We start from the raw sequence: 8,788 nt of genomic DNA, 5'->3' as shown, positions 1-8,788 counted from the left end.
AATTTCAATTTTGGAATAACTCTAACATAAAATGTGGGTATAGTTAAGCGCTGTGAATACTGTCCAAGACGTCCTGTTTCCTCATCCATTTCTACTGCTGATGGGCATTTATTCTTTTCTGTTGGATGATTTGTGTCTTTAAATCTTTTCCAGCACAGTAAACTGAAACATGTTCCTAATGTGGTTTTCCTCTTTACTTTGTAGCAGCAGGTAGTCAAACAGCATGAGCACGATCCCACAGCTCAGCCACTTAGTAGAGAGAGAGAGAGAGAGAGAGAGAGAGAGACACACACACACACACACACACACACACACACACACCCACACACACACACACACACACACACACACACACACACACACACACACACACACACACACACACACACAGGAAGCAACAAAGTGGAAGCAGTGTATCATCAGCCACTCACCTTTGGATTCCTCGTCCCTAAAAATCTGTATATAGCCACTGGAAACAAGATCTTGCATCATGTAGAAATCGAAATATTGAAAATCTCCCATTTTATTCATATTACAAATCCCAGATGGCTGTCTTGTTGGCTTCCAGGGAAATGGATGATTCCATTTTCTGATTGGCTAGTGTATGCACTTTCCAAAAATGTATCGTTTTATTAATTCCAGAAAGTTCCAAGAAATTACATCACAAACCTGATTGAAGCTTCTGTTCACACTGTGAGGGAGATAATTAGATTTTACGTTGTTTATTTAATGCATCTGACTGAGGACATAAAGATACGCGTAAAATCTAAATGGTCTGATCCTGCTGTGGGTGGAAGAAGGAGCCGATCGCAGTCTGAATTGGGGAAGAGGCAGAGTGAACACTAACGACCTCTGGATGTGGAACCACTGGCTGCCCCCGCGGCGCTTGTTCTTCAGTATCGTGTTTGTTTCAAAAGCAGCATGAGGTTTCTGATGCGCTCAGCGTGGCGGTGAGGCGATTGGTGCCGCGGCAGCACAAAGTAAGAGAAGGTGAAGTTTCGAGTGAAGCTGAGGTTGGTGACTGGTCTCAGTGGTGGCAGATGAGGAGGACAGGGAACCTGGTACTGGGGTAAAACCCTCTGGCTCACCTGCAACCCCTGATCCCCTCCACCTACAGAGACAGAAGGAGATGGAAGATTAAATCCGCTTTATCAGAATATTTTAATTTTGGTGCAACATCATGACTTTCTTCCAGTCATACCGGCCTGTTGGACAGGTCGAGATGGAGCTGGAGAGCTGGAACTTGAACAGTCATCATTCAGTCTCCTGCTGCAGGGGCTGGCGGTTGTGGGCTGAGGAGCAGGGGGAGAAGGTGGAGGTGGAAGGAGCTGTGGAAGAGGTGGAGAGATAGAGGAGAAAGAGAAGGAGGAGAGAGCTAAGCCTTCCCAGGGAGTCACCGTGGCCTCTGGGAGGAGGATGGACGCTGGCCCTGGATGGCGGTGGGAGGATGATGGTGGCTGCCGGACACATTTCCTGCGTACAGCCCGCTGGTGGTGCTGGAGAGTGGAGGAGTGGGTTGGTTTGGCTGTTTATCATAAAAAAGAAGGCGGGAAATAGTTATAAAAAAAATTTTTTTCTTGTCATATTAATTGTAATCATTAATGTACAAACATATCACTGACATGTCTGTACTTGCAGTGGAACACTGGGATTTCTCAAACTGAGCTCTATTTTTAGATGTATTCGAGGTCAACTTTTCACTCAGGAGAAGAATGGTAATAAACTGTTAATTACTGTATCCTAACATCAACAACATCCGAGTGTTAAACAGCTATAAAATATAAACCAATGAGGCTAAAACCGTTACAGGTAACCACTCCTCTGGTAGCATGAGGCAAACGTGCACGATTACCTCATGACTGGGGCAGCTTCTGATGGGTTGAAGGGCGCTGTACCGGGCCGTCGTGGTAAAGAAGTAGCCGAGCCAGAAGGCGAGACTCACAATTTACCAGCTGATTTATGCTCCTATCCTCACCTACAGTCATAAAGTTTGGGTAACGACTGTAAGAATCAGATCGCGGATATAAGCGGAACAAATTAGATTTCCCTGTTGGGTATCTGGGCTTATACTCCTGGACAGGGTGGCTTATACTCCTGGACAGGGTGGCTTATACTCCTGGACAGGGTGAGACACTCGACTATTGGAGAGCCCTTGCTTCTTCACAACAAAGAGTCAGCTGAAGTGGTTTGGGCATTTGGTGAGGATGCCCCCTGGTGGTCTCTCTATGAAGGTCTTACAGGTATGTCCAACTGGGAGGGGGCCCTAGGAAACCCAGGACACACTGGAAGGATTGTATTTCCCAAATGGCTTTGAAACGCCTCGGGATCCCCCAAGAAGTGTTACACGACTTGGTCAAGGATAGGGAAGTGTGGGATGAGCTGCTTGGTCTGCTGCCACAGTCACCCCGACTGGAGTAAGTAGCTAGAAAACTAAGAAAAACTAAAACTGCACAATGCGATTTAGGAGGAAATGGAGAACCTATTGTCTCTGCATTGCCTAACAATCCCTTTAACGTCGCTATAGTGACGTAGATGACTTTGACTAAACATCAATACCATTGGTGTCAAATGTTGACAAGCAAGAAACATGATTAAAAGTGGGAGTTTTATGCAATATTATTATAGCTGTTGTTAAATTTGATGACTGTAGTTTTAATGATCAACTTCAATGCTGAAAAATCACAATCTTACCAAGGATATCTAATTTCTACTCAAATATATGTCATTTAGATTAATATGAGACAATAATCACTTAAATACAATTTCATTGTTTACAGGGAAAAACACCCCCCCCCACCCCAAACACAGAAAAAAAAAAATCAATGGAACAAGTGAAAATTCGCTGAAGATTTTTTTGAAATTAGCTGTGAAAACACATTTTGAGCTTTATTTTACTAATATTAAGTATAGCATCTTTTACAAACTACGGGCGCTTAAAAAGCTTATGGCTAGTCAAAAAAGTTTGTTTCACCTCAAATAGGACTCAAAACAAGATGTTTTAAAATCTTTCATTTTAAGATTTATTATCTCAAAATAAGTCCTTAAATCTCACTGAAATTTTAACTGACTGCATCTTATGTAAAGTGTAATTTGATATTCTGAGGAGAAATAAGACAAATGCAGCTATTTGGGTTTTCCATATTTGCAAAGCGGGTGTGAATGTTTGGAAGATGGAGCGAGAAATGAATGACGACCACTTGGGATTTCAGGTCAACACACTGACGGAGCAAAGCAGCACAAACAGCACGTTTAATTTTTACGTTTGGCTGATATTAAAACAGCCGCATGAGTGCGAGAGAATCTAATGAAATGTCAAATGTCAAGAGCAAAACAATACATCAGGTAGAGGTGTTTGTGGAATTATTTCATCACTTTTTCCTGGAGATGTTTGAAGCACAAACACGGCGGCACCATCTCGTACGAGACGGGTGATGCTGCTGTTTGTGGTTATTAAAGGTCAACAACAGGACGTCATTGAGGCTGCTGCTGGTCCACAAGTCCACAGACCCACAAAATAAATGGAAAATTGATGTTCCTTAGGACTCCTTCACACATAGTATGAATCTGGTCGACTTGCACATGAAGCAGGAATGGTATGCAATATGTATAAAATCATAGCCGCCTCCAACGCCTCGTACACCTGTTGCTACAACTATTTGCACACACCAGTGTGCTGAAAGAGACAGAGTGTACTCTGTGAGAGCCCATCAAACCCTCTCGCAGTAGGTGTTGGCCAAATTCAAGGTGACACACACGAACATCCAACACCGCTGACTTGGCACTTAGGAAATGTGTGGCCATTCGCGCAATTAGCACGAAAACAGTCAAACTGAAATTTGTCTAAGTGCCCCCACAACTGTGAAGTTGCCAAGTACACATGTGGCATGCCAGAGTGTCGGCTCCCCCCACAACATGTGTGTGGGTGTGTTTCACGCGCTTCCCACCCCCAAACACATGATCAAGGAGTGACACCTTGGTCTGTGAGCTGAATGGATGGGGGCAGGAGCTGTCGGCAACTCTGGTCCTGGATGTCACAGCTGCAGAACACGTATGGCGTTGACGGACACGCACATGTGTGTGCTTGCCATCCTCACGTGAAAGTACATAAAAACATATGTCGCTTTTGCGACGGGCTGGAGAAATGGACCGTCAGTTCATGTGGACATGCAGCAGGCAATCTGAAAGTCACGTCTGTCGCAGGACTATATGACAAGCCAACAGTGCGACAAATACACCACTTTCAGTCATGTATCAGCAGAAATACGCTGTAACAAACACCATTTGGTCAGTTATCATGGCGCTTTTTTCTCTTTAACAAATGCGTTTATCTGCTTGCTGATTTTAGCCATTTCATGCTCCTGTTACAAGACAGTGATTGTAGTGCAGTGGTAATGTTTCCGTCTGGTAATCACAGCTTTTGTAAATTGCAGGTTCGAATCCCGTGAGTGCCATTTATTTTTTTAATTAACCAGGGTTATTTAACCACAGGGTCCTGTATTGTGTCCCTTTATTTATTATTTATATCAACCCAGTGATATTCACTAATTATACAGCTGGTTTTTATTTTATTGTTCTCCACATCAGCAGCGTGATGTGGTACACCACTTCTCAGTTGCTCACAATGTGTTCCTGCTCACACAACACCGTCGCGTGGATGACACCGCCGCAGCGGGTTCTTTCACGCCTGCCCGTCGGCTTGATGTTTTCATGGTTCACTCATAAGAGCTGTTCTACTGTGATTCACCCTTATTTGTACTTATTCGTACTATGTGTGAAGGGGCCCTTAAAGAGACTCATTGGTTTCACAAAACCAGATTGATTGTGCTCAAAAAACCCTTAAAAAAGAAAATAATCTAAAAAAATGAAAGTTCCAGATAACAATGTTCACCATAATTAATATTATTATGGTAAATATATGTCTCTGAAAGCTTTTACAACCTGGTCCTTATTTTTTGACGTGTCAGAATTGAACTTTTCACTCAGGACAAAAACAGTTTTAATTAGTCCAGGGTTGAATTTAAATGCTAACATGTGCTAAACAGCTACACAATATAAGCCTAAAATAAAAACTTGACAGCAAACCGCTTCTTGTTGCCAATAAATCGGTGAAAATGTGAGTAGTGGCTTCTGGTAGCTTGGGGAGGATCCCGATGGGTGTACAATGTGTGCACCTTTATCTTATTAAATGTAAAGATGCTTTTTAAAATGTATGATTATGCAGTTAGCGTCCTACCTTACCCTGCTTATGTTTTGGTAGTGCAGCTTGGCACTAAGCTGATTGCCAGTGAATGGCTCATTCCTGTGAATAATGTCTTCTAATTACATTTTCACTTATTCGGTGGTGTCAAGAAGCAGTTTGAGGGCTTTTGTTTGCCCTGTAGCCTTATACTGTGCAGCTATTTAGCCTGTGACCGTGTTAGCGTTCTAACTCAATAGCAGATTTATCAAAAATCATTTTATTCCTGAGTGAAAAGTTGAATGCTAAAACTTTTTAAAAACAAGGCAGAGGTTGAAAAATTATGGAGTTACCCTTGAATATGTTTTTCCAACACTTCATCAATATGAGTTTTTGTTACAGGACGATAATGTCGACTTCTTAACTTTTTTAGAATTTGCGTAGGATGTTTTTGGCTGGTATTTTTCCAAAGAAAAACCGCAACACTGACTTATGTTTACCTAAATAGTCACCAGTAAAGTTTAAGTAAATTCTATTTATTGGTCTGAGCACAGTGACGTGGACGATAACTCACACAATGAGAAGGTCCCTGGTTTGAGGCCACGCATACCACGAGTCACTTCCGAGAATGCAGACAAGAAAATCACCTGTTTTTTCTCGAGACGAGCCTATCGAAGGCAGCCGCTGCAGTGACATCATCAATCCAAAGATCTGAAAGCAGAAACAAATAATTTAAAGAACTGACTTACATTCTTCAGTGGTTATGTGGCCAGCAAACATCTGGAACAGTTTATGGAATATTTGAAGACACACAAGTAAGGCAATCATTGGCATCCTTGGTCGGCACCAGACCTCGGGTTAGGAAATAAAAGAAACTGACAATCTTATTGTAAGTCATATGTAATATTAACCTCACCTGCTTCTAATTTCCATCAAACATGAGATGAGATTATTTCTGCAGCAATCCCAGATATGTCCACCATTGGCCAGACAAAGGGACAGAGGACATCCTTTCCAGCTCTGTCCCAATGTCTGGCCAATGGTGGACATATCTGGGATTGCTGCAGTGGTGTCCCCTGACCACAAGAATGTCTGGGGAAAGGTCCAAGACAGTAATTAGACCAGTTACACTGTACGGTTTAGAGATGGTGACATGAACAAAAAGAAAGCAGGCAGAGTTGGAGGTGACAGAGTTGAGGATGTTGCGATTCTCTTTGGGAATGGCGAGAATAAACAAGATTAGGAATGAACATATCAGAATGACAGCTTCGGTGGGACAGATTGGAGACAAAGTCAGAGAGGCGAGATTGAGTTCGTTTGGACATGTGCAGAGGAGGGACCCAGGGACGCGTGGATTTCCTCCGCATGTCTGTCTCAATGTGCCGAAAAAGTGCTGATGTCCACGTCTTCCGCAATTTCTGTGCTAGTCAGAGGACGTCCTGGATAAAACACAGTGTCCAGTTTAGAAATGAACGGCACATTCCACTGTTACAGGAGTTTTTGTCATGGAAAGAGGAGCGGAGGAATTCCGCGTGTCGAGGCAGAGCCGCATGGCGCAAAGCAACACCGTGATGAAGCCTCACAGGACATGTTGGGGCATGTCCAGCTCATGCACAGTTTCTCAGATAGTCACACGACTAAAAAGCCATCTCAAAGCCGTCCTGTGAGACCAACACAGAGGTGGTTTTGTCCCGCGCCATGAGCGGCACGGTGGCGCATCTGTCTGCTTCTTTTTCCATGAAAAAAACTCCTGTAACAGTGGAATGTGCCGAAAAAGTGCTGATGTCCACGCCTTATGCCTTTTTTGTGGTAGTCAGACGACGTCCCGGATCAACAAAGCCTTCACATTGGAAATGATCTGGTTGTTTCAGCGGGGTGTCAGCCTGTCGATCGGCGCTCGGAGTGTGCCGCGCTCTCAGACGCTGTGGGCAGTCTTTAAACCGTCTGGAGCACTCCTTAATCTGTGTAATCCCCATAAAATGGTCCGTGAAAGCCATCTGAAATTTCCAAATGGTGTCCACCTGGAGGTCTCTCACAGTTTCTGGAAAAAATTGATGCAGCAAAGCTCCAAATCGTTCAGACATTTATTTGCAATAAAAATCCGACGAGAGGGGTGGACCACTGCTCACACAAAGCCTGCTCACAGGCGAATGACGCAACCGACAGGCATGAAAAAACTCACGCATGCGCACGAAGGTTCAAGCTTGGCTGATGCAATCACACGTGATTCAAATCCATATGGTTTTTGCAAAAAATAAAAAGGTCCGATACTTTTCTAACAGACCTCGTATAGACCTACAGTCAATTTTAAAGTTTCCAATCCACCTAACCTGCATGTCTTTGGATGTGGGATGAAGCCAGAGCACCGGGAGGAAACCCGTGCAAACACGGCACAGAAAGGCCACAGGTGGGAATCAATCCCACAACATGCTTCAGCATTGATCTGGTGAAATCTTGACCGATGTAAACTATCTTTTCGTCCTGGCCACAGAGGCCATGAGGTCTGTCTGGAAGCCACCAGCCGCTAGGTGGCGCTCTGACTCTACAGCACCTCTATTCTGTCTGTGCTGCAGTATGGAGCAGAGACCCGACTGCTGCTACAGACCGTCCCCAAAGGGTTCAGTGGCTTTGAGTTCCAGCCTCGTTGTACCATCGAAAACATTGAATGGACTTGATAAACGCATCTCCAATGACGGGATTAGACGATGCACACCGTCGCCAGACGCGTCGAGTCCACGCTGACTATTGGCCAATTTTTTTTCTTGCATATCCTCGTTGAGTTAATGTAATCTATATTAAAGTGTGATGTCACAAAGCAAAAGCCCAAAGTTTAGTGTGTCACTCTAAAGAAAAACACTTTTACTGTGACATTAGAAGTGTGAGAGAGTACCTGTGAGGACAGCAGAGGTGTGATTCTCCATCCTTCACGTGCCTCCGGCTCTTCTGCAGTGTGACCAGAACAAACAGACGATGACAGAAGTTTCTTCTTCTTCGTTTCTTCATCCCTCCTCTTCCTGCATTTACTTCTGCGTCTGTGAAACAGGTGCCGTCTCCTCCCCACCATTACCCCCCACAACACACACACACACACACACACACACACCCTCTGCAGAAAATGACAGCCCTGCCTGCGAACAATTTATCTCAAAATGATCTAAAAATGTCCCATGTACAACAACATATATTACTGGTGGTTTTTGGAGGCATTTTACAAAGAGATGCAGCAGAACACAAGTTTTAACCTTCTGCTTGTTATTACCTCCATCAATGAAATAACAACAGGTAATATGTTCACCTGTTTATTGGTTTATAAACAGCCTGTAACCCAAATTTTTTATATATTGTTATGAAATCTTTTACAGAGGATTCATGTCATGATAGGGAAGAACTGATTTTAATTTTAAGTCTGGAAAAATCCCTGTCCTTTTACATTGAACAATTTTTCAAAAATTCATAACTGTCAAAAAAGATCAAATATCTTTCATATTGTTAAGTTGGATGGTATCCTTTATCGACTGAAAAGATTGATCTGGATCTGATCCAGATTACAGATTTTGTGGCCATTAAATTCAACATTTAAAAAACCCATTTAATGTATATTTAACATTATAT

At 43.3% G+C, this 8,788-nt stretch overlaps 1 protein-coding gene across 1 annotated transcript; it reads right to left on the bottom strand.

Annotated features, from left to right (window-relative positions):
• Window positions 1–542: 542 nt before the first annotated feature.
• On the bottom strand, window positions 543–8,685 carry LOC117511573 (synapsin-2). Its single transcript, XM_034171559.1, has 4 exons — window positions 8,067–8,685; window positions 5,824–5,887; window positions 1,202–1,525; window positions 543–1,111 (listed from the first exon to the last, which is right to left on the bottom strand). Exons 1-4 carry the CDS (start codon window positions 8,238–8,240, stop codon window positions 894–896), a joined length of 780 nt encoding a protein of 259 aa, XP_034027450.1. The 5' UTR covers window positions 8,241–8,685; the 3' UTR covers window positions 543–893.
• Window positions 8,686–8,788: the final 103 nt, after the last annotated feature.

The sequence above is a fragment of the Thalassophryne amazonica genome, chromosome 6, assembly GCF_902500255.1.
Source record: "Thalassophryne amazonica chromosome 6, fThaAma1.1, whole genome shotgun sequence".
NCBI lineage: Eukaryota > Metazoa > Chordata > Actinopteri > Batrachoidiformes > Batrachoididae > Thalassophryne > Thalassophryne amazonica.
The sequence above is the reverse complement of the archived record's forward strand: the minus strand, read 5'-3'. Positions and strand labels throughout refer to the sequence as shown.